The sequence below is a fragment of the Zonotrichia leucophrys genome, chromosome 1A, assembly GCF_028769735.1.
Source record: "Zonotrichia leucophrys gambelii isolate GWCS_2022_RI chromosome 1A, RI_Zleu_2.0, whole genome shotgun sequence".
In the NCBI taxonomy this organism is placed as follows: Eukaryota; Metazoa; Chordata; class Aves; order Passeriformes; family Passerellidae; genus Zonotrichia; species Zonotrichia leucophrys.
Window position 1 is genome coordinate 68,388,558 of NC_088170.1, and position 25,741 is coordinate 68,414,298.

The 25,741-nt window shown below is 43.1% G+C and overlaps 1 protein-coding gene and 1 long non-coding RNA gene across 5 annotated transcripts in view; both read left to right on the forward strand.

Annotated features, from left to right (window-relative positions):
- Positions 1–8,207, forward strand: part of SFMBT2 (Scm like with four mbt domains 2) — a 116,887-nt gene extending 108,680 nt beyond the window's left edge. For all 3 annotated transcript variants that reach the window (XM_064703064.1, XM_064703063.1, XM_064703065.1), the window contains one exon: positions 1,986–8,207. In XM_064703064.1, the coding sequence (XP_064559134.1) occupies positions 1,986–2,126 (141 nt within the window). In that variant the 3' untranslated portion in view covers positions 2,127–8,207. The remainder of the gene's footprint in view (positions 1–1,985) is intronic.
- Positions 8,208–22,861: 14,654 nt separating this feature from the next.
- Positions 22,862–25,176, forward strand: LOC135458145 (uncharacterized). Of its 2 annotated transcripts, none has more exons than XR_010442866.1 (4): positions 22,862–22,948; positions 23,220–23,285; positions 23,468–23,576; positions 24,273–25,176. It is a non-coding gene; the product is annotated as an uncharacterized LOC135458145 (long non-coding RNA). The 2 variants fall into 2 exon arrangements; XR_010442865.1 differs by having other exon boundaries at positions 22,892–22,935.
- The last annotated feature ends 565 nt before the right edge of the window (positions 25,177–25,741 follow it).

Sequence of the window (25,741 nt, forward strand, 5' to 3'; positions counted from 1 at the left end):
TTTGTGTCTGTGGTGCCTGTTCACGTTACAGGACATCCCACCTTGCTGGCTGGGCCTGGGGCTTTGGTTCAGGGACTGTGACCAGACTTCAGGTCCATCAGGCCAAGTTATAACACCAATTTTGGCAAGGCATGAAAACCCTTAGAAACTTGAGTCAGAACCTTGCCAAATCCTCAGAGAGTCCAGAAACTCAACAGCCTTGTGAAAGACCCTTGTGGAAAGCAGGAGGTTCAGTCCTTTCATTCCAAGGCCCACGGTGCCATACTGATGTCCCATAGGTAGGAACCTCAATGTAAAAGGAGGTCATGGTTACCTGGTGCATACCAGGCTTTCTCCAGCCAGATGGGTTCCATCCTATTCCAAAATACTGACCTGGGAAGCAGAAACTTCTGCTGCTTGAAGCCCAAACTGGCTTTCTAAATATTTAGCACCTAGATGTCCCAGGTGTGTAGACACCTAATTCCTAACCATGTTCCTCTGAAGATCTGCCAGTCAGGCATTGGATGACCTAAATTTAGGAGATGCCAGCCTTCTTCCCATTAAGCAGATAGGTTTGCAGGAGCAAAGCCAGTGCTCTTCATCTCAAGCCAGTGTGAGTGTGTACAGTTTATGTGGAAAGAGCCATTCCTTGGCAAATGAGTCGCAGCCACTGCCGAGGGTAAAGGGCAGCACTAATGAGCCGTAGTTAGGGAAAAACAAGTGTAGTTAATTAGTCAGTGGTGTGGCCAGCTGCTCATTGAGCTGTCTCTGATTCTTCACCATGGATGACTCCAGCTGCTGTGGCTGGGAGAAGGTGGAGGGTGAGTCTGGAGCAAGTGAAGCTCCCCAGAGCAGGGTGCTGCAGTTGCTGTGTCACAGCAAGCTCCAGCCATTTGTTAACCAGCCTGGAGCAGTGCCAGGGCTTGGAAGCCAACCCTGTCTCTCCCTTGCCAGAGGGTTTTATAGTGGCTTGAATCAAACACAGATGACTGGAGCTTTTCCTTGTGAAGCCCTGGTGCAGTGGTCTGTGCCATGAACCTTCAGTGGGGGATGGACCAGAGCTGTGGACAGTCTGATCAAAGCAGCACTTCAGGTGTCTAAATCCTCCTTGTCTAAATCCTAAGTCAAAATCTTAACTCCAAGTCAATTTAAAGTGCTGCCTAATCAGGGCTGTCTTGGGGAGTTTTTGTTGGCTGTGAGTTGCTGTGCATAGACTCTGATGCTTTTAAAGGGTTAAAAGCAGTTTTGTGGCCCGATATCTCAGTCTATTAAAGAATAAAGAGAGCTTGAGCTCTTTATTAAGAAGAGGATCATAAAGCCAGCAGAGGTTCCCAATAAAAGTGCTCATCCAGGGTACTGCTTCATGGAGTTTGGTGCATAGTTATGCTTGAGGGAAAGATGACCTGCAGAGGTCCTTTGCAGCCTACACCATTCTGGGATTGTGGGACATTGGAGATTGCAAGGGCTTTGGGTGGTCCAGGCCCCTCTCTTGGTTGTGCAGCAGTGGAACAAGGCAGGTCCTGGGTGTACCTGGATACAGGGCGTGGAGTGAGGCAGACATAAACCTGTGCTGAGCAAATCCTGGCCAGAGGAGATGGGGAAAGGGTCTGACTTGGCAGTGGGACAGCATCAGTTTCTCCATTCAGTTCCCTCCTGGTGTCTGTCTGTAGCCTGCCCCTTGTTTCAGCTCCTCAGGCATAAAATGGACTGATCAGATCTCTGTTGGCTCTGCAGAGGTTCAGCAGGTGATCCCTCATTTCAGCAGCTGGGAGGCTTTTTCCCAAGCTGGGGGTTAAACCTATGAAGAGACACTAGACAACTTCTGAAAAATCATGTTGTGTCTCAGGGAAGGGAGATGGGCAGTGTCAAAGTGGGAGAAAAAAGCAGAGGATAAAAGAACTTAGTTTTTAGGGCAAACTGTTCTTCTTATTCCTCCAAACTTGCTTATGCATTCTGCCCTCCAGAGTGCTCAAACAAACCCATTTTCCCTGTGTTTCTCTCCCCAGGACATCGATGGCCAGGCCCTCCTGTTGCTGACTCTGCCCACGGTGCAGGAGTGCATGGAGCTGAAGCTGGGCCCAGCCATCAAACTGTGCCACCAGATTGAGAGAGTGAAAGTTGCTTTCTATGCACAATATGCCAACTGACTGCACTTCTGCATTTCTTTCTCTCCTCCTTGTTCCCTGTCTTTTTGACCATTTCAGCTTGTTCAAGGAGTTTTCTTCCCCCATATCCTTTTTCTTTTCTGGGAACAAGTGGAATTGGAAGCACTGGGAGCAATCCATAGGGGGAAAAAAACAAACACAAGAAGAAACGAGCTACAAATGGAACTAACTTTTCTGTACTTGTAAAGCACATGGAAAGACTTCTGGCATCTCTCCTCATGAGCCTCTCCAACCCATTGCCCAGTGGTGCAAGGCCAGCATGGATCAGGTGATTTGTCACCAAACCAAGCCTACCAGTGGCAGACACATTCCCAAGGAGAAGGGTCAGACGTTTCCAGGTGGTCATGGTTTGTCTAGGACAATTTCTGGACATGAACATTTCTTTTTGACAGCTCTGACACTCTTCTTTCATATTGAAATGTAAGTCATCATTTGTAGCATTACCTGGGGTTTAACTGCAAGTTTGATCTTGGTGATCTTGCAGTGATCTTTTTTTTTTCCTTCCACCTCTCTGGTTTTACAAAAGGAAGAAATGTTACACCAGGCATATAATGGTTATTCCTGACTGAATTTTGGAAAGGGACTCAACCCATGGTCTCTGTGATACCAGACAAAATTGCAGTGGACTGACAGGGGTGACACAAGACCTGGTGGGGCAGCAGCACACCCTGAGCCATGCTGGCTCTGCACAATCAGCTGAAAATCTCTGTGATGGGATCTGTACAATGCTCCATTTTTTACAGGAACATGAAGGCTTTCATAGTCAAAATCTTAACTCCAAGTCAATTTAAAGGCCTGTCTTGGAGCCATAAGGTGACAGCAGACTGGGATCAGGGACTCTGCTGACCCCTGTGCTCAGAAGATCCTACTCACCAACACCAGGCTGCAGCTGCTACATTCCCCTTCACTGGTTTCCTTCTTAAATTCTTTGGAGAAGAGGGAGGACCTTCAGATATAAATACTCTGGAATACATCCAGATCTTGTCCAGAGGGTGTTTTAGTCAAGAAGCTTTGCCTCTGCCATGCATCACTTGGGAATTCCTGGCTTGCCTTTCAGCAGGTTTCCTGATTTGTCACTGAGGAATGGGATTGGTGCAACTGCTGCAGGCTGGACCAGATGCTGAGACTTCATCAGAAATGTTCTTACATGGAAGATGAGCAGGACTGGGTTTGTTCTCCGCTGTTGCTTTGTTCTGAATATCTTCTTCAAGTTTTAATTGGTTCAAGGCAGTATTGGTTGCCTCTGCATCAAATGCTGGGGTTTTGTTCTTCAGAAATCTAGAAACAGGGTTCTGTAGTGGGGCAGATGTTAAAAAAAATGGGGTTTAGACTGGATTTCCTGCTGACAGTGAAATGTGTCAGTGCAACTGATTTGATAACTACTTTGGATCCCTCTCAGGGTCCCCTGAAAGTGTTGCTCAGTGCTTCACCTGTGAAGACTGAAGGATTGCACCCAGCAAAGCGAGAGAACAGCTGAGAAAATCAGGGAGGCTGCTTCTCCCAGCTCCTCCTCACTTCAGCCCAGTCCTGGTGTTTCATCTGTCAGCAGGAGACAGCTCCTGGGAGGATTCTCTCGGGAGAACTGGAGCATGAGGACGTTCCAAGGAAGAGAAGCAGAAGGGCTGTGTGCAAACAGCATCCCAGCACTGATCCTTTACTCATCAAATCCAGCTTCTTCTGCTGCTGTGATGTTCTTGGAGTTTCTGGCCTCTGGGATTTGTCAGAGACATTTCATGCCTTCTGGGACACACTGCAAAAATGTCATTTTTTGTCTCCATCAGCCTTGTGACTGTAGATATTCCTATGGCAGCTAATTCCTCGTGGAGGCATGACTGGGGAGCAGACACACACAGACTCTGAGAGCAAGCAGCTCTAGGGCTGGCCAGCCAAGGAATGGGTGAAGCATTGAGCCAAGAACATGGGAATCTTTACTGGCTGTTCAGGGAAGTTAAATCATATTCAAAACTCGAACTATTAAACAACAACAAAAAAGTTTTAATTTTATCTCACGCCGGCTCTTTTATTTCTTCAGATTTCTCTCTCACTATTTGTCTTTCACTTTATTGTTCTTCAGTGTTGCCTCATTTATCACTTTCTGTCCTCTCAGAGAAGTTGATAACCTGAAATCTTTATGCTAAAATTACCTTGGGTGGTAAATGCTTTACAGTTTCTTTTTAGTCTGCAGGTTGGGAAGAATACAGGGTTGTGGTAGTGTTGTCTGTTGCATTGGTTGTGTTCCAGAAAAGCTGGAGCTGAACTTCTTGGGCCGCTTCTTACACAAGTGGACAATGAGTGGTGTGGAGTTCGACTGGACAATATGCTCAGATTGAACAGAGATCAGAAGGAACTAATTGCCTTTGCCTGGACTTCATTTCAATTCTGGAACATCTGTAAAGCTTTGGAGTAATGTACTTCAAAGGAGGTGATGGGAATCCAATCTTGCTGGAGTAAAATGCCACTTTACTTTGCAGTGTACAAGTGCAAACCACTGTAAATTTGTGGGATTTTTTTGTTCCAGACCTGATTGATTCCAAGTTAAATTCAGAGCTGCTGCAGTTCCACAGATGCACTAATGGCAGTGGTGAAGCCACATCTCCCCTCCCTGTTGAGAATTTGGTATCCAGGCCTGAAGTTTGTTGTGTTACCTGCAGCAAAATTCCACTGCTGAGAAATGCTGAACTCATGGTTATCCCAGGCCACCACCAAGGGCTGGGGAGCAGCCCTGCTGTTATTTCTGGGCTGTTGCATGCTGACCTTCAGCACACTGACACTGACACTTTGCTCCCACAGGGAGGCTGTGCAGGTGTTCCTGGAATCTCTTCGGGCACAGGACCAAAGATGAGCATTTTTGGAGCAAAAATAGGGGGCTGAAGGGTGTATGGTGCCTGCTCATCTTGATCTGCACTGGCTTCTTTGGAGCTTGCACTCAGGCTGAACAGATCCATGGGCAGGTCCTGCTCCCTTCACAGCCCTTACCTTGGCAGAATCAGCCAGTTCCCACTTTTCAGACCCAAAGCATCAATCTCTGAAATTGGATGAAATCATTAACTTAAGGAATATCCATGATTTCCTGCTTGGTTGTCCTGCCTTCCTCCTGTTGTCATGGATGCTCTTCAAGAAAAATGATCTTTGATTTCATAGCTTTTCTTCCTTTTTCAGCTCACAAACCCTGGCTTTTCCTACCTCTTAGAGGCACAAAGGAGGATTTCAGGGTTTTCAGCTCTTTTGTGTTATCCATATTCCATAACCCTTGATAGTTTGGTCCTGCAGGGTGCAGAATACCCCTAAAAATGCTGTGTGCCCTCAGAAAACACCAAAATCCAGCCACACCCTGTCCTTAGTGAAGTTCTCAGTAGATGCATGTCCCAGTTGAGATGGCCTGACCCACCCTAGCAGATGTATTTGGATGCCTGGTGGGATTTAAAAAGTTTCTCAGTGGGACACCTAAACTCCTTTATTTTACTCTGGGCAAACAGCTGATTTGCCTTAAACTGGAAAGTCACCATTCCTTGGCTTTAACCTTCAGCCTGTTGCAGTCCCAGTTGTGTGGTGTCCCCATCTCAGCCTTTTGAAGGCAAACCAGGCAATTCTGGGCTGCCATCATCAACATTTATTCACCTTAAAGCCTGCCTTGGTCTTTTCAGGGCACAAAATGGAATTTGGCAGAGCTGCTGTGCCATCTCAGTGTTTCAGAAGCTCTGTGCAATCAGGGCACTTCAAATACTTTGTGCTTTTCTGGTGCAGTGCGCGTGGAAACTCTGAACTCAGTGTGTTCCTTTCATTTCCAAGTTCAAGTGCCAAAAGAGAACAACATGCTGCAACTGAACACCATTGAAACCAGCTTTATTATGCATGGATAAATACAGTCCCAAGGGCTCCATTTTGGTGCTAAGATCTGTCACGCTGTATTTTCCATTGCTTGGGATTGCAAAGCTGATTCCTTACTCCAGGAAATATTTTCTGTAATCTGCAACATCTTGAACATTAGATTTATTTTTTCTTTTTCTTGTGACTGTACACTTTTTAACTTGGATACACTCAACAAATACTCCTTCACCCACAATACTGGGTGTTTAGGAGATGTTTTATACAGTATGTTTATGTAAAAATTCTCTCAAAATGTGGATGCATGTATATTTTCCCCCTCACTAATATTCTTTATCACATCACCTGACCCAGAACTAAAGGAATCTGTTACTCAGGATTTGATCCAGAAATAACTGAGGTTAGTGTTAGGGCCCTCAAGACGTGTGGGTTGTGGAACCAGTTTCGCTCACATAGAAGTCAAAAAGTCTGCACTTAATTAACAGAAAATTTAAATGCCTCCTTCTGCTAGCAGGCAGAAATGCAGCTGCAGTCTGTCAGACTTCACAAGAGAGGGCTTGTGTCCTTAGGTGCTCATGAACTCCCTGTAAAGGAGCAGAAGCCTTTAATGGTCTCATTTATTTTTTGGTACAATACTCCAGCAAGAAGTGTAAATGGTGTTAATGGCTGCATATAGAATATGAGCCAGTCATCAAAGATGAGAATTTTATAGCCCAGCAAGGCTTTAAAAATGTCAGCTGTCCTGCAGAATAAGAGTGGTTTTGCAGTGATTTGGTGCCATGCATGGGAATCCTCTTGGAGAAGACAGATGAGCTGCACAAACCTGGGTCATAGTTACAAATACTCGTGGCCTTTCTCTTTTTTTTAGTCTATGGTGTTAATTTTTGCCGTGAAAAAGGTAAGTCTTGATCACTGCCAAGGATGTGGGAGAGGAGGGAGAGGGCTTCAAGAGGAGGGAGCCTGGGGTTCTGGACTTGAGTTGTCTTTGTGGAGAGAGAGCTCTCAGAACAGCAGCACAGCTGGGCTCTGTGGGCATCATCCCTGAAAGCTTTTCTTTTTCACAGCAAAAATGGTGTTTGAGTCCCAGCAGGGGCCAGGTGAGAGGAGGGAAGGAAGCTGGCAATAGACTCAGAGCTACAATACTGAAAAGTTCTATTTTTTATTTCCCAGTGGAGACAGAGAAATCTGACTCAGATATCTCTAGGCTCATTGGCTGGATAGGAGGGAAAATCAGTCTTTTTTCATTGTACCCAACTCTGGTGTGTCTTCTGGAGTTTGGGAGCTGAAGACTCTCCTCTTGCACCTTCCAGGCCTCCATAGGAAATACCAGGCTAAAACTTGAGCTGTCTCCCACTGGAAAAGGTGACACTGCCCTGAGTTCAGGTTGTGGATGTGCAGAACCCTCTGCTCTGTGTTGTGATGTGACAGGATGAAAATGCTCATTCCCAGGGCACCCCACCTGCTTCTTGTTGCTCCAGCCTCACTGAAGATTATGGACATACAAATGTCTGTAATTTATACATTGTAAATGTGTGCATTCCATTTCCCCATCCCTGTTCTGCCTGACCTGGTCAGGATGTGCCAAGTTGTTCCAGCAGCTTCACCTTCAGGGACCTACCTGCTTTCTGGAAAACACCTGGGGAATGGTGTGGGAATGGTACCATGGCACTTTGACATGCACAGGCAGGGGTGCCCTGTGTGTTCCAAGGGAGGTGACAGTCCCAAATGCAGCCTTGGAGGGGAGTTGAGTCTTTTCATGTGCCTTGTGTAGGACAAGGCAAGCACTTAAACCCTCCTGTCTCTCCTGGAGCAGCAGGAATTGGCTCCACAACCAGCAGTTACCCTCCATTCGTGGTGGTGCATGTTGGAAAACTTTGAATTGTTCTGCATTCCAGTTTGTACTGAAGGTTTTTGACCCCAAGTTTGTGTACATAATCCCTTTGGTGTGTTGATACATATGTGTGTATATATATATGTATATATATGTGCGTGTATATGTATGTGTATATATATATACATATCAACCAATCAATGCTGGTGTTTTTACTTTTTCAAGTTCCCAGGGCGAAGGGCATGTTGTCAGTTTGCTGTAAGATTCTATTCTGTATATATGTTTCCATGTAAATAAGTGAAAATCTATATTCAGAGTTATATTTTAATTTTTATTCAGAATGAAATCCCTTTTTACTTGAAACAGTTGTAAGCCACGTTGTTAATAAAGTAACAATAAGTCATATATCTCTCCAGGCTAGTTTTGTTTGTTTGTTTGTTTGACAGAGATGTGGTTTGATGTATCAAGCTGCCTGATCAGTTTTGCCTTCCCTGAGCCCCCATACTTCCAGAGGTACAACAAAACCTCCCTGGCTCAGCCCTCCATAGGCACCAAGCTGAATAATTTTGGTTTATGCATCTTGAAGTTCTTCCCAGCATCAGGACATGAAACAAGAAAGGTGGTGGGTGGTGAGGAGACACAGCAGCATCCAGGAATGTTTTAAGGAAGTGATGGGAGCAGGGTGACAGGAATGGAAATAACTCAGTGAGCAACAGGCAAAGGAGGGTGTAGGAGAGGAGCTGATGGTTGCAGGACGAGAGTTACAGCAGGACATGGAGGAGGGAGACAGAAAATAAAACTTCCCCAGGTGCACAGCAGCCATTGAAGATGGGGGAAGCCATTCTGCAGCGAGGAAAAAATAGCTGTGAATTCCAAAGGGTGGGCTTCAGGCATAGCTGCTTTGCCAGACAAAACCTGGTGTGCTTTATGTGCCTTGTGTAACGTTTTTCTTGCACTTACAGGCTGGGCTGAGCTTAAATTCCAGCTATGCAAGTCCTGTCACCTTGCAGACCTCTCAAGGGCATTCTGAATCCTGCTCTAAAAGTCTCTGTTTGTTGGACAGGCTTGGCTACCAAGCATTTGCCACTGGTGTCCTCCCCTATCCCATCTGCCTCAGTGAAAGCAGGGTGGTTGACTGATGTGTACATGGGAGAAAGTGAGCACAGAGTCCATAGAACTGGCTAACGAGAGTTTGGATGACTCTTTTTGGTTTTGTTCCACTGTTGAGTTTGGGAGGTCCCCAGGACGAGGGAGGAATTGAGAATCTGACTCCATGTTCTCAGAAGGCCGATATATTATTTTATGATATTATACTATATTATATTAAAGAATGCTACACTAAAACTATACTAAAGAAAGAGAAAGGATACAGACAGAAGGCTTAACAAGAAGAATAATAAAAACTCATGACTAACTCCCGAGAGTCCAGCTCTGATGGTGATTGGTTATTAAGTAAAAACAATTCACATGGAACCAATGAAACAATCACCTGTTGGTAAACAATCTCCAGACCACATTCCAAAGCAGCAAACACAGGAGAAGCACTCAGATAATTATTGTTTTCATTTTTCTCTGAGGCTTCTCATCTTCCCAGGAGGAGAAATCCTGGTGAAGGGATTTTTCCAGAAAATATGACAGTGACACTCCATCAATCCTATTTAAATGCCTCTTGTGGATACAGCAAAACCAAAATTTCTCCCTCCGCGTTCCATTGTTTCTCCATTTTCATCAAGACTGGCTCTTGTCTATCAGACAAAACCACAACCATGGGCAAGCAGATGGGGGTAGAGTGATTTAAAAAATAATCAAGCCATTGGAAAATTGTTATTTTACAATGTCAACAAGTCTTGGGATGATAATCCTGTTGTCTGACTCCTTATGACTCTTGGGAATAAAGCATCAGAGCAGTGGGTACTGCTGGCTGCTGACCAAGGGCCTGCTGGACCACAGAAGAGCTCACTGAAAGGTGAAACACAGAATGGGAAGGATTTATCAAAGGGAATAATTCTGAGGTGAATCTGATGATGGCAAAACCAAAAGAGCAAAAACTTGAATGGTTTGTGATATTCATCAGGATCCAGAGGTGAAAATAGATCCAGGTATCTCCCCATAGCTCATTATGTAGTCATTTAAAAGTAATGCAAAGATCAGACACTAGTTTTTGAATTTCTGCCCCAGCTCAGGCAAGACTCAGAGCTCTGCAGAGAGACAATTATTGAATAATATGAAGTGACTTTAGGCAAACCCTGGCAAAACACTACAACTGAGTTCCTCTAAATTAATGACCAACACATGAAATATGGTTGCCATATATCATTTCCTGAGGGGAAAAATGCCTACCAACCAGTCTGGCTTCTGGTATCACAGACCAAGATTTTGGAGACACTTCCATTTTTAGTGTTTTTCATGTGCAATTAATTTGTGAAAGATTTGTAGATACTTGATTTGATTTGTTGAGACAATCTAGCAGTCACCTAAGTGGAAGTATGAACACCAACATGTAGTCATCCATCCCTAGAACAAAAACACCTACAAAACAAAAGTTATATTTTCAGGTCTCTGAGGAAACACCATTTTCTTTCCTGCATACAGAATGAACAAAAGCAGGTAGTTATATTTCACTCCCAAGCTTTCTAGACAGACTTTCAAGGCAAATAATTACTGTTTTTAATAACCATGTTGTTGCTGTTACTGCTGCTGTTGATAGCAGTTTTATTACTTCTTTAATTTCAAGATTCATGCCTTTCTGTGAAATTTAATGATTCTCCAAGTCCCTCTACTGCTACAATATTTACTTAAGACTGATACACCTCTTGCTGTAGTGTCTGTACTCAATTACAGCAAGTTGATTTTATAACTACGTCTCAGCTGAAGTTGTAATTATGCTGTCTTCTCTAGTATGTCATAAAATCTTAAAACCAGAGAAAAAATAGTGCTGCAGGACACCTTGAGGTGTCAGGTTGACTGTTTCCCTCCACCAATTAGACAAATCTTGTTCCTATTTGGCATTTGTTTAACCTGACCATTCAGATGGGTGTCAAAGCAAGACCTCCAGCAACAAGCCTTTCCCCAGCGCTTGCACAGCATGTAAAACAAAAAAAGTGATGGCATTTGGATGATGAAATGTGATATTCCCAGGCAAAACCACAGAGCTGATGTTGCCATGGAGTGGTCATTTCATTTTGGAAAGCTCAGTCTGACTGGTGATTAATGCAGCAATTAATAAAAGTAAAAGCAGAAGATTCATGGTTGAGATGGAGAAGAAAGGAGGGAAAGGGGGAAGGGGGAAGGAAAAGGGAAGGGAAGGGAAGGGAAGGGAAGGGAAGGGAAGGGAAGGGAAGGGAAGGGAAGGGAAGGGAAGGGAAGGGAAGGGAAGGGAAGGGAAGGGAAGGGAAGGGAAGGGAAGGGAAGGGAAAAGGGAAAGGATTCCCTGCCAAGGCATTCAGCAGCCTTCCATGATGTCAGCCAGCAAAAGGACCTGTTTAGGGGAAGAAAGTGTTATTTATTATCACTTTCATGGACTTGTTACTGAGACCTGGGGACCTTGCAGAAATCAGGGCCTGTGTTCCCACTGGCTTAAGGTGAGATCACACTTGTCTCTAGGGAGGAGTGTGCTGGGGGAATCACCACATTGAAATGCAAACATCCCTCTGAAATTCACTGTTGTACAGAGCTGGAAGGACCTCCAGCATCCAAACTGTGAAGCTTTAGGTTTGCACAGGAAAACTGCAAGGTCTGCTGAGCTCCTGGATGTATGATTGATCTTAATTGCATTTTAGCAGTGCAGTTTTCTATTCAGAGCCTCCACAGCAGGACTTTCCCTGGCCAAGGAAGGATTGAGCACAGTGGGTCCCAAACCACAACCACCAGTGCCAGGCTTTGACCCTTGTTTTTGTGCTCTGTCATGAGGACAATAGAGAGAAGGACAAAAGGAGAGAAGAACAAGAACCTGGACCATCTGAGGACTTCTCTGCCTCCAAGGATCTACTTCAGCATGAAATAAAGCCCTGAAATATCATCCTCATTTTGTTCTGTGCTTGCTCGGTATCTACAACTGCTGGTGCCTTGGAGCTTGACTTCATTTTTAACCTCTATTATTACAAGGGATAAATACATTAAAGAGAATATCTTCAGCCAAGAACTTTGAATAAATTCATACATCCTTTTTCAGTGGAGAAGCCCTGCTGTCTTCTCTTGTCGCAGGAACCACTGAGGCAGGCCAGGATGATCCTGCACATCATGCTGTGTTGCAGTGAAAAATTGGGAATGTCTTTCCTCCTCCTTCCTGATTCAGGGTCTCTAGCACACTTAAGAAATCAATATACAACTTTCCCTCTCCTTCATGTGCTTGAGAAAACAATGTCCCTAAGAGGGTGGCTGATACCTGGGTCATGACGTTTCTCAATGAAATCTGAATTTTTATGGGGGTACACTGCATTTGTGTATGGGAGGGCAGAGTAGAAAAATACCAGTCCAAGCCCAAATATTTGTTAAGAATGAGATGGAGGAGGAAAAGATCGTGGAGGAGGTGGAGGAGGAAAAGAAAACCAGTCAAAGAATGTTCTCTCTCTTTTCTCTCTCTTATTTCTCTTCTGGGAATGAAGTTGCTATTTGAGGTTGATGCTGGGGGCCTTTTTCTCTTTTTTTCTTTTTTTTTTTTTTCTTTCCTTTCAATTTACTTCCTTTAATAAGAAGCAGCTTTTCTGTTTTCATTTAAAGTTGTTAAGCTGTGGCATCAATGTGCCTGATGTGTCTCTGTGTGTGAGAGTCTCCAGCCCATTGTGAAACACAAACCAGAATATCAAGTCCTTGCATTGCCTTAGATCATGGTTTTTATCTGATATTGAATTAAGTAAAGGGCTTAATGTTCAAAGTGGTGTTTGGGGAGTTACTTGCACAAATTCTGTTATTGCTGTTAATGGGATTTGTGCAGATTGCTTTGAAGATGAGCTCCTTCATGTAGAATGGGAAAAGACATTCTCAATTAAAACTTATTTCAGACAAATCTATCTTTAATTTTTTTACTGATAGGGCATCAGAGACATGAAGCAAAAAAGCATTGGATTAATTTTTTATTAGTATTATTGACAGGCATGTGAGGAGAGGTTTGGTTCAGATAATTGAGTGGATATTTGGGTAATTTTTAGGAGTGGACAGAAAGAGACGTTGGAATTTTGGAATAATGATAAATTTTAGAATAGTGATAAAATTTGGTGACATTTCAGAAAACCTACAAAGCTGGGCAGTAATTTTAAGTGTTATTTAATCTTCAGGTGCCTGGGCAGAGTCTCTCACCTGACTCCAGCCAGGGCTGGAGATTGTGTTACCCCAGGGCATCCAAGACATGAATGGGATGGCAAAGCCAAGGAACAGTCACACCCTTTAGAGCAGAAGTGGCATTTTCATCTCTCTCAGATAATGGTAAACACTTATTTTGTGTCAACTCATTCATGTCCCACCTGGATTTCTGCCTCTGCAGCTTCCCTGGCTGTTCCAGGTGCATTCACAGACCCTGAAATACCTCCAGACATGGAGATTTCCATTATCCTTTCTGGGAGAAGCAAGATCCAGGCTCCCTTTGTTGTTTCTGTCTCTGAAGGGGTGTGAGGGGTGATAACCACCCTGGTGCAGGCAGCTCCTCTAAGATGGATGAGCAGTTTAATTCTGCTTTTCTCACTGCTGGGCTTGCCGTGAAGATTTGTGGGCTGCTTCCTCCTCAGATCCTCGCAACCCTATTTTTTATCCTCTGATCTGGATAACAAATCTGACAGAAGTTGTATAAATTACAGACTTTGGAATATTAATGGGCTGTTTCTAAATGATTAATTACAGGGGATCTCTTGCATTCACAGATCAGTATTAGTGAGTCACCCAGTATTATCCACAATATCTCTTTCTCACTCAGCCTGTCCTGGATGGAAACAGTTTGGGAGTTTCTGGGCAGAGAGATGTGAAAAAGTTACAGGAGGAGGAGTTAGGATGGACTTCTGTGCTTTTTCTGCTTGTCATAACTACCTAAATGTAAGTTTGTGGCTCAAAGCAAACAAGGAGGAATTTAATGCTCTTAACCCACAAGCCAAGGTTACTCTGTGGCTTTAGAGGGAGGAATTTCTGCTTCACTGAGTGGCCCCATCCCTCCCCTGTGTTCCTCCTCCTGTCTCCCTCATGCTGACATCAATTTTTGCAGTTGGGAAATTCATCTGGTTAAACATTAACCCCCATGGAAAAGCTCTCAGCTGGCTCATTTTCCCATTCTTTCTACCTGGATGTCCAAGTTTTTCAGTCAGTGTTTAGGTGTGGGGAGGAAGGAGCACTTGGATGGAAAGAAGTTTCCTTCTTTTTCAGTTTCACATGGGTTCTTTTTCAGTTTCATCATCTTTTCCAGTTGCACATAGATTTACACTGGAATCAGGAACAGGAATTGCCACAGTCCTGAGGACAAGGGCAGACACTTCTTCACACCACATGCAGAGCAGGAGAATTGTGTCTTACACAATTCAGTTTTCCACAATTCAGTCATCCACACTTTTCATGTAGATAGAAACTTGGCTCATTGTATTTTTGCTCCATTAAAAAAAATCTTTATGATTTCGAAATGAGATTTCCCTCTTCCTTTCCCAAAAACCTGAAAAGGGAGTGCCCAGCTGTATCTTCAGGCACTTCTAAAAAGCTGTCCCTAAGGGAACAACTATTTACCACAAGCCACAACAGGTCCTTTGCTAAATAAGATGATTCCCTGATAGTGCAATTCCCAAGGTAGAGAGGGGCAAGAGCAAGGACAGCATAAGAGACTTTAAATGTCTCCCTTTTCCAGCAGGAAGCAAGCTGAAGGAATAATTGTTAATTGCTGTTAATTGTTAATTGCTGCCTACTCCATCTGCAAAGTTTCCATTAGGAACTAATGAAACCATGAAAGAGCTTGGATGGGTGTATTGTTCTCTGGCTCTAGAATTTTTTTCTCCCTAGCTGGAACAGGCTGAGTTTTCCATGAGCTTTGTTCAGAAGGATGCTCAGAGTTTCTGATCCTGCCATGTGTTTCCACCATGCCAGAGGGGCACTTCATTGGGAAGAATTCAATTTCTTCCACATATTCCCCAATATTTTCCTGTTATTTTCATAGAATCACAGAAGGATTTGGATTGGAAGAGACCTTAAAAATCCTCTCATTCCACCCTCCTGCCATAGACAAGGACACCTTCCCCTTCCCCAGGTTGCTCCAAGCCCCATCCAACCTGGCCTTGGACACTTCCAGGGATGGGGCAGAATCCCCCAAAACTTCAGAACTCACCTGTCTTCAGGACACCCAATTCTGCTGTTCTGCCTCCCAACAGCAGGTTCTTGTGCAAATAAATTTAAGGGCAATTCATCTGGAGAAAATATTGACACTGAGACTCAAAAAGGAGCTGAAAAATCCACTTTTCATCCCCACAATTAATTATTGTGCAAAAAGTGTCTGTGGACAAGCTTTGCATCTCCCCTTATCAAGCCTTTTACCTCATCCAGCCTTATTATTTCATTCATATTTTAGTGAAATCTGGAGGCCTGTTCATGGGACAGGAAGATGGCAAATCAAACCAGGAGCTGCACTTGAGGAGCTGCCTCACCTCCTGCCAGCCACTGCATCTATTTCACGTATTTTTTCCATCTCCTTGTCTGCAAAATGTGCAAAGTGTTGCTTACTGCACTTCAAGAATCTTGTGAGCTCCTTAGCTGTGGATAACTAAATATTATGACATATAAAAGCACAGGGTATAGATATATCGTAGACTTCACACTTGTATTTCACACTCTCTATTAATGTGGCACTCCACAGTGACATGATATTTACCAAAAAACTTCCTGGAAGCAGATTCAAAATTTTAATTTTTTTTTTTTCAGGGCTAAAAACTGTTAAGCTCAGTGTTTATCTGCAATGGCAAGGCAAGGTGCTCAATGAATGGTAATGAAAGGTTTCTAGTCCTAAAAATAGCCTTTCCTAGGCAGAGGAAAGAAAAAGAAAGAAAATACCCTGCGAGATTTTTCTGGCATTAAGGCAGTCAAATTGTCTTTTTAAATAGTGTGAAAATTGACAGATTATAAAAAATAGAGAGAACAATCACTGGAGAGTGTACGATAATCTGGCAATATGGAAATTACAAATTTTAATATTTCCCCAGAGCCAGTGAAATATGCAAAGGAACAACTGCATAATGCAGCAGGCTCTGTGTAACCCCGAGGTAGTTTGACTTAGCAAAATATTCTGTCCCTGCTGGGTTTTTTTTTCTCCTTGGTTAATAACAAATCCACCAAATTACTTCAATGGTGAAGGACAGGAAAATCCTCTCTGAAGTTCAATTGTTGCGCAAAGCTGCTCCATTAAATATCCAGATTTAATGATGCTCTGGTAGTTCCTGATCTTGCTGAATTCTTTACTGCAACACGAGGAGTCAGTTGTTCTAAATTGGTGCAGCTGCCATCAGCGTTCAGGTGCCATAATGGATTTTGTTGGTGATCCATCAAACCCAGGTTTTCCTCCAGCAGAAACCAGCAAGCCATCCTGAACTGTGGGGAGCTTTGCTCTCCAGCTTGTAGCTGGTTTCCTTTTTGAATCACAACATTTTCCTGAAAATTTGGAAGAAATCTGAATGGATGTCACATCCAGGATTCCTGTCTCTTTGGTAATGAAACTGCAGAGTAATTCCTTCTTTAAAGAAGATCAATTCCTTCTTTGAAGAGAACAAAATATTTTAGTAAACATCAGTCACCAAATGACAAGGCGTTTGTTCCTGCAGAGAAAGAGCAGCATCAAACTCACCAAGCAGAACATGTGTTTTGCTTGAGAGTTTCTTTTTCCAGGAGCTTTTGTTTGGTTTCATTGCCCAAGCTGCATTTGGAATAATGGATTGCAGCAATTTTCACATACAGCAGAAAATTCAGCCTGAGTTTGCTCAGGCTTCTGATTAAGAAGAGATCTTCAACATGTGCTTAATTTAAGCATATACTTGAGGGTCTGAAGGGCTGAACAACACATTTTTTTGCCTTTCTAATTAGGGATTACTCAAATCATGACTCAACTAATCTTCCTCTAAAGCAGAGCCAGAGATTACTCAAATCATGACTCAACTAATCTTCCCCTAAAGCAGAGCCAGAAGCAGCTCCAAAGGAGCTTCTCACAAAAAATACAGGGATATGCCTGTAGTTAGAGTCACACAGGCATGTTCTGGGCTGAACTAAGCAGGGAGATCCTGGCAGGACTGTCCAGAGAGTCCTGAATGTAGAAATTGGATAGAACATGGAAATCAGACTGTTTTATTTGGATAAAACATGGAAATCAGACTGTTTTATTCAATCCCTCTCCAGTTTTCAAGGGAGGCTCTGTGAAGTGATGCTTGCTTTGCCTGAGGAGATGATGTTGACAGTTCATGGTTGACCCAGCTTAGGTCCAGACTTACAGAACTTAGGGCACCATGTAGTGAACTTTGCATTGTGCTAAACTTGAACAAGTAGTTTTCTTTGAAGGCAGGGTTCTGCACCAGTCAGATTTTGTCATTCAACGTTTCCACTGAAAAACTTCCTGTTTCCAGTAGTTCTGACTGTAATTCTCCCAAATACAGGTGCTTCAGACAGGAAATCCTCCTCACACATCTTCCCTTTTAACAACTGAACCAACCTGCCTTGCAGTGCCTGAGCTTAGAAGATTTCAATAATGGTTTTGATGCAAGTTTATCATCTCCCTTCTCTCTCTTTACAAACTACAGGGTTTTTTTTTTTGTTAAATGTGATGCTTGTCCCTGGATCAACAAGCCAGAACAAATATAATCCTCCAGTAGCAGGAGGAGCAGCCCTTTTTCAGGGGGAGCAATCAATCCCCTCCAGCGACACGTGCCTAATGGATCTGTCTCTTTCATTAGCTCTGGGCTTCTAATAACCACTGTCTTTGCCAAATGAGGGATGTGTTATGTCAGCCTCCTCTGCCTCTTCTCCTCCCTTCCCTGCCTTGTCAGCAGCATGCTAATTTATGTAATCAATTCATAGGACTGCTTAATGAATAGCTTTGAAGTCGTTAGATTCATCTGCTGGTAAAGAGGCTGATTGGTCAGCCTCTGAATCGTTTCCATTTTCTGAGGCTTGAAAGTGTCAGCCAACATAATTGCTTTAGAAACACCCTTGGGAGACACTTGGGAAGTAGCTGCACAATCCCTCTTTATGTTTAAGTGGAAGACAAAGTGGAACAATAATAATACTTAGCATTTTTACCACACTTCATATCATTAAAACGCTTCCCCAAACATTAACTAATCCTTGCAGTGTGTCCAAAAGGTGAATCATTGCTTCACTTACACAGAGCAGAGTCAGCAGGAAAGACAGTAGATCTCAAGCCTCTTGGATGCTGCAGCTGATGGGTATTTTTGTGCTCAGGAACGTGTAAACCCAGATTCACAATGTCCCTTCAGCACCCAGCTCCTATGGGAATCCCTGGGGAATGTGAGCTCTAGGACTTTAAAATTTTAAACCACACAAAAGGCAGGAAAAGGGACATGGTGGGATTGCTGGGGTGTCTATGCAGGGCCAGGAGCTGGACTTGATGATCCTTGTGGGTCCCTTCCAACTCAGGATAATCTGTGATTTGTCTGAAGTATAGGGAACACTTCCAAAGATGTTATCCTGCTCCTCTCAGGTCCGTGGTTCTGATGGAGGCACAGGCAGCCACTCACAACTCACAATTACTGTGATTTGGGGCAGCAAGGTTTTTCTTGGAGTCTCTGTAGTCAGGATGACCCTGAGATGTGTCAGAGTCTCTTTTCTTAGCCCATCAGAAAAAGGAGGAGTCAGGATCCTTCTGTTCTGCTTTCCAAGGCTTTTTATTTGCTGTTATCTGTAACATTCTTTCTCTGACCTGCTGAGATCTGTCCAGCAGGTCGGGTTGAGGCACACTGACCACCTTGGGGCTGGGTTGTCTTTTTATACTAAAAACTACGTGTACTTTATTTACAATAATTTTCCAATACCTATCACCTGTGTTAGACAGTGAGTTTCTACCTTAAACCAATCCAAAAGTGCCACCATCACCCAGAAGGTGGAGGCTAAGAAGAAAGAAGAAGGACAAGGCACGCCCAAATCCCTCCATCTTGGCTTCTGAACCCTCATTCTAAAAACTCAAAATTCTCCTTTTCTATCTTGTAACAAACCAACTATCATTCCACTTAATCTTTGGTGCCTTGTAAATCCTCACATAAGGTTGGTAATTGTTTTTTCCAAGGACTAAAATCAAAGGTGTTTTTGACTCTGTGCCAAGGTCTCTGAGCCCCCTGTCAGGGTCTCGAGTCCTCCAGGGCAGCCAGAGCAATTTCCTGGGTTCCAACAGGTTTTTAATCTGGATTGGCAGCTCAGCGCACGCCAGCCAAGCACTCTTCTGTCTTCACACCCAAGTCCTGCCCTCCTGATGGAGAAAGCTTGTTGAATTCCCACCCCAGAGGGGATGTGCTCAGAGGGGACCCTGTGTGGGTGGAATTTGCTGCCTGGGTCAGACACTCAGGTGTGTCTCAGCCAGCCCCACCTGCACAGAGGCAGCTGGGACAACAACAACAAAATCACACTGATTTACTCAGAAATGGAAAGGAGAAAGTGAGATTTCCTTCCAGCTCAACTGCCTGCTACCAACAGAGCAGAGTACTCCTCAAAGGACTTGAAAACTTTCAAGCAGAGTGTTTTGCAATGTTTATTCAGTGAGCTGTGATGCAGGGTGCCCTCTGGCCACACCAGCTCAGTAATGACTCTGCCATTTCTGACAGAGACTAATAGTAGAAATTGTTATCAACGTTTTTAGCAAAATACTGCAAGCTAGAAATTGGATTTCCCCCCCTTCTGCATCCTCCTTCACTCGTTAATGAGCCACTTCTTCAAGGTGCCAATGGTAAAGCTGTAAAGTGAGATGGGCAATTAATTTTCTGGGCTTGAGACCCTTAGACACAGGAGTACAGAGTTATTTATTTTAATGCATCATTCACATAAAATTACATCATGCCTTACAGATGTAGCAGGAAGACAAGTTTCCTTATCCCTGGGACTTATAAGGAGATATTGATGAGATGCCAGAGCAAAATAAACATGAGATGAAGAAATCTCTAACTGCAGGTGTAGGTGAGGGTGGTGAGAGCAGTTCTTGCTATGCATCACCACTGGGAATTCAGGGATGGACAGGACATTTCTTTCTTGATGGGGATATTTTGACTTTTTAAAAAGTTACAGGACACATGTAACATTTCCAATAGAATGATTTGTCCTGCACTAGTTCAGAAGTTTAAAATCAGTGAGATCAATAATGCTCTGTTTACAATTCCCTATTTCCCATGGTAGACAAGAGCATATCTGTAACAGCTTCCAGTGTAGGTGTTTCCACCTACATCATTGACATTTCTGGACTGATGTTACCTGTGCACTAAAATTGCTTTCCTTCATATTCTCCTCCCTTTCCAGAGCACCCTAATTTTTTGAGGTTGTTTTTCGGACTGTAGAAATATACATTATCTCATATTGGATGGATGAGCTTTGCTCTTTGTGGAAGCTCAGGCCTGCATCATCAGCAAGAAGCTATTTTATAAGCATATTGATATTTTTATTAAGGTAAGAATATATTAATATTTACGGGTATATGAAGATCTCTATTAATATTTTAAGGAAAATACAGAAGACAGAATATTCAAATGTGGAAGCATGTGCCAATCACTACCAGTGCTGCCCCAAGAATGAACCTTTCCTTTCTGTCCTCCATCAGCCTCATGGGGGTCATATCAGACATCCCAGGAGGGCACAACCAACTCCTAGAAGTCTGTGAGAGCAGCAGCCTTGTGTCTGGACTGAGTTGTGGAGCACAGAAACGGGCACTGAAGGGGCTGGGAGAAGTTATCCAAGAGGCCTGATGGAGAAAGAACCTACCCAGAGGGTACAAACCAACTGGGAGGTAGATATAGGAGTCTAAAGGGAAATTCCCTTATAAGCCTTTAGGAAAGGTGTGAGGTTTTCAGGGTCCCCCATCGTGGGGAGGAAAGATGAATCTGACTCTGTGTTCTTAGAAGGCTTATATTATATTATATTATATTATATTATATTATATTATATTATATTATATTATATTATATTATATTATATTATATTATATTATATTATATTATATTATATTATATTATATTATATTATATTATATTATATTATGCTATACTAAAACTATACTAAAGAAAAGATAAAGGATATTTACAGAAGGCTTAACAAGATACTAATGAAAAACTCGTGACTCTCTTCTCAGAGCCCCACACAGCCCGACCTTGATTGGTCATTAAGTAAAAACAATTCACATGAAACCAATCAAACAATTCACATGAAATCAATCAAACAACCACTTGTTGGATAAACAATCTCCAACCACATTCCAAAGCAGCAAAACACAGGAGAAGCAAATGAGATAATATTGTTCTCCTTTTTCTCTGAGGCTTCTCAACTTTCCAGGAGAAGAATCCTGGGCAAAGGTTATTTTTCAGAAAATATGATGGTGACAGAAAGGGTCACTCTAATCTTCTAGATTCTGGACATTGACAGGTGACATCAGGGAAGGACCATGACAAAGCCTTGATTTTTTACTCCAGGTAGTTGGGGATGAAGGAAATGTGTTCCAGAGTGGGGACAACTCAGACATGGGCTCTTTGCAGGCAGGAACAGTGATCCTTGGTGGCTTTTCCTTCCTAGTACTTTTTCTTTTTTCTGTTAGTGTTTTCCTTCCATTTGCTGCTAAGGCACTGTGCTGCTCACCTCACTTTTCCTTCCAGGGGAATGGAGCCAAAAAAAAAAAAGAGAGTTGTGACCTTCCCTGTGATCACAGAGGGACAAGATCTGATTTTCTGGGGAAAAGTTTCAATTCCAGCCCATCCCAGGTGGGGAATGTACCCTCAGGATATGTGTAACCCCACATGCTGGAACCCAGGACACCCCTCTGACTGTCCTGGATGGCTTGAGTCCCTGCCAGGGGGCTCAGAGACCCTGGCACAGAGCCCAAGACTCCCTGTGCCTTTGATTTTTGACCCATGGAGCAAATTACCAGTTTTATATGAAGAATTACAAGTCAAGAGAGTTTGACTAGAATGATAGTTTGTCACAGGGTCAAAAGCAGAATTTTGGGGTTTTTAGAATAAGGGTTCAAGGTCCCAAGATGGAGGAATTTGGGTGTGCCTTGTCCTTCTTTCTCCCTCTTCCTAGCCTCTATCTTCTGGGTGATGTTGGCACTTTTGGATTGGTTTAAGGTAAGGTAATGTAACATAGGTGATAGGTATTGGGTAAGGTAAGGTAACATAGGTGATAGGTATTGGGAAGTTATGGTAAATAATGTACATGTAGTTTTTAGTATAAAAGATAACACCACCCCAAGGTGAACAGACCTCAGCAGGCCAGAGAAAGAATGTTATAGATAAGAAATAATAAACAACTTTGAAAACTACCACTGAACAACTCTGACTCCTTCTTTGACTGCCAGGCTGGAAAAAAAGACTTTTTACACATCTCGGGGGTCACTCTGACCAGCAGAGATTCCGAGACACAGAGGCCCCTGTGCCAGCCAGACCCACAAAGCCACCATGAGAGGTGGTGCAGGGAAAGGCAGGGACACAGAGAGGAGCTGGTCCCTGAGAGGGAGCACAAGGTGAACCCAGATGGACAAGGACACACGGGACAGCAGGCAGGGACAATCTGTGTGGGTCCTGGCCATAATTTGTTGCTGCTGCTTCCAGGGAAGTCAAACATCACTCATCTTGGCATGATATCCAGCCCATGCCAGCACAGGAGCCCAACAGGTTAACACCTTGCCATCCCTTCTGCATTGTTCACCCAGCCTCAGCTTTAATCTCCAGAGAAGTTTAAACAAGAAAACCTGTAGGGGAATACAGTATGGGTAAATGAAGGTGGTATAGAATGCAATCTTATCCCCTAAAGAGTTGCAGCTGAGCCAATGACTAAAGATTAGGAGCAGGCCTGATGCTAACAGGCCACACCTGTAGCCAATAAGAACATTATTACAAAGAGTGGCTTGGTGGGAACTGGAGTTAGCTGGCTGCTGTGAGGACAAGGAAGAGTTGGTGCCTAGAGGAGGTGCCTACAAGAAACATCAAGGAGGTGTGAAACTCTGGTAATATGGAACCCTTGCAATGTAACGATAATAGAGCTCTTGCAATATAATGACAACAAAAACCGCTACCACCATGGAAGCAGTTTAATTTCTTGATGGAATTCCAAGGCAATCCCTTCACCTGTGGTATCTCACAGAATTACTGACAGCACTGAGAGGAAAAACCTTGTCCTTGCTGCTCAAGAATGTCTAAGGGACCCTAATGCACTGTAATAATTGTACAAGAACTCCTTTCACTCATGATTTATATGATTTGATTTGATTTATAAAGGGAGACAGCAAAGCAGTTGTCAGCTCTTCTTCCCATGCAGGGATCAGGTCTGAGGAGAGACAAGAGGTGAGTGCTGCTTGGTGACAGGTTATTGCCAAGGTTGAGATATGGGGCCTTTTTGTTTTATTCTCCATCTAAATTAGTTACTGCAAAGAGATTTCCCTGGTGGGAAATGCGTTTCAATATTTATTTCCTACCTGACACTTTATTATTCTTTTATTGAGTGGAATGTGTTTTTGCTCTCTCAGAACAGGTTTTCATGCAGAACATGCTATGACACTGGTTTATAAACTCACACCATGTGCCTGATTCTGAAATGAAAACTGTCTGGGGGCTGACCCCTTGTCCAAATCAAAGGTAATGCAAACATCCAGTTCAACTTGACTCAAGATGGAATAATAAACTTTTTTTCATATTAATTAAAAAAAGAGAGCTGGGGGGCACCTAACACAGCATTCCTACAAATTAGCAGAAAGGTTTCATTCAAAGTGGTTCATTTATATTTTGATAATTTGTGACAATCAGAGAGTAGACTGAGGTGATTTTTATCCATTGGGGAAGGGAGCAGATCAGGTTTTGGAGACTCCAGAGTCTCAGGTGTTGTTCACTGCCTCTGCCTGGGAGAATGTAAATCATAGAATCATTAGGTTTGGAAAACACCTCTGAGGACATTGAGTCCAACCATTAACCCAGCACCATAAATGACTGGTGATGTCCTGCATCTGGGGTTGGACTAGCTGGCCTTTAAAGGTCCCTTCCAACCCAAACAATTCTATAATTTTGTTGTCCAATTCTTTCTGCTTTGTACAATATGTCCAAGCATCCCCTGGAGAGGGGCTGGAGATGTGCCTAGAGGGGGCAGGGACTCCTGAGCACAAGGGACACTCCTTTCTCCAGTGGTTCCCTCTCACAGGTTTTTCTACAGTCAGGTAAAGGCATATAAATATTTCATAACAAACCATCACACCTGCTTTTCATGGTGGCCTAGAGCTCCAGAAAAAAAATCCCCAATTTAGCAACCTGCATGATTTTTATTTTGCTTCCCTTAAACAGATTTCAAGATGCATTGTATGGCTCCAAGAAGAGAGAGCAACACTCCTCCTTGTGTTACACCTCAGACTTTCCATTAAAAGGGATGAATGTAATTACAAATTCCTGCAGGTCAAGAAAATTGAATCCTGGTCTTCCACCTCACAGCTGGATTACAAAAAAAACCCTGCCTTTAGTGATTTGAATATCTTAAATATTATATAAATATCACATGCTAAGTCTAAAACACTGCACCTTCTTAATGCTCTGACTTCAGCAGAATTTCAGTAATTCAGCTGCCTCTGGGGCCCCCTTTATCTGAATATGCGGCAAACACATAAAAGTCACCCCTCAAATGTGATGGAGAACAATCAACCCTTATGGTGCTTTTCCTCAAACTGCATCAAAGTGGTAACCAAAACTGAGTTGCAAATAGATTTTATGTATTTATAAGGTACAGTGGAAAAGATTTAGGAAGAGGATATTTATAATAGAGCTTTTTCACAAAATAACTCTGTGCAGGACAATATAATATTACAGAGCATATCAGACCTTTACATTAAGAATGTAATCTATTTTTATAATGGAACTATAAGAGTTTCTGCTGATGTTTTGAAGACTGAAATGTGTTTTTCTCCTCCCTGAGCTGATTATTTTTTCTCAATTTGGCATCTTATTTGTACCGTTTCTTCTTATACAATTTTATTGTGACATCTGGCTGTAAAATAAAAAATGTAGCCTACAGGAAAACTTAGAATTGTGCTCCCCACAGTGCATCAGTCAGACAATAAAATAGCCATCACTAGAAAAGTGTGTTTACAAAAGCTACTCTTTGTAAATAGAAAGGATTTTTTTCTGGCTTTACATCTGAGTGAATACAGAGGGACATTTCAGGTGGGGTAAGCTGGGCTCGGGATTGCTCCACCAATTTTTCCTTTCTACCACTTCTGAGGTAATCTAAAAATGCACCTCTGTTGGGTGAGTTTGGGGCTGGGTTTGTTTGGTTGGTTGTTTTCTGGCCCTGTGTGTGAGGATTTCTTCCTTTGTGCTCATCCCACCATTCCTTCTCATCCTGTCACCAACTCCCCTGACCCATCTCGTGGTTTCCTCAGTGATGTGTGTCCAGATTTAAGCACAGTAATGGTAATTTGGTCTTCAATATCCTCCTTTGAAAACCATGAATAATACAGCTAACAGGTCAGTGGGAGAGTTAATACTGGATTAGAAGCAGCTCCAAGATTGTTATCATAGTGTTAATACATTTATCTACTGCAGGCTTAGGAAAAGAAGCAAAGCAGCATGATTACCTTCTTACAAATTGATTACATCCATGCAAACACTGTGGAGGAAAGCAAAGGCAGATCAGAGCATGATTTTTACAGCAGACTCACTAAACAAGTTATTTTAGCAACTCCTTAGGAGGCAAAAGAAGGAGAGTCTTGGCTGGAGGCCCCATTGCATGAGCAAGGCCTTGCAGAAGGGAGGGATTGGTT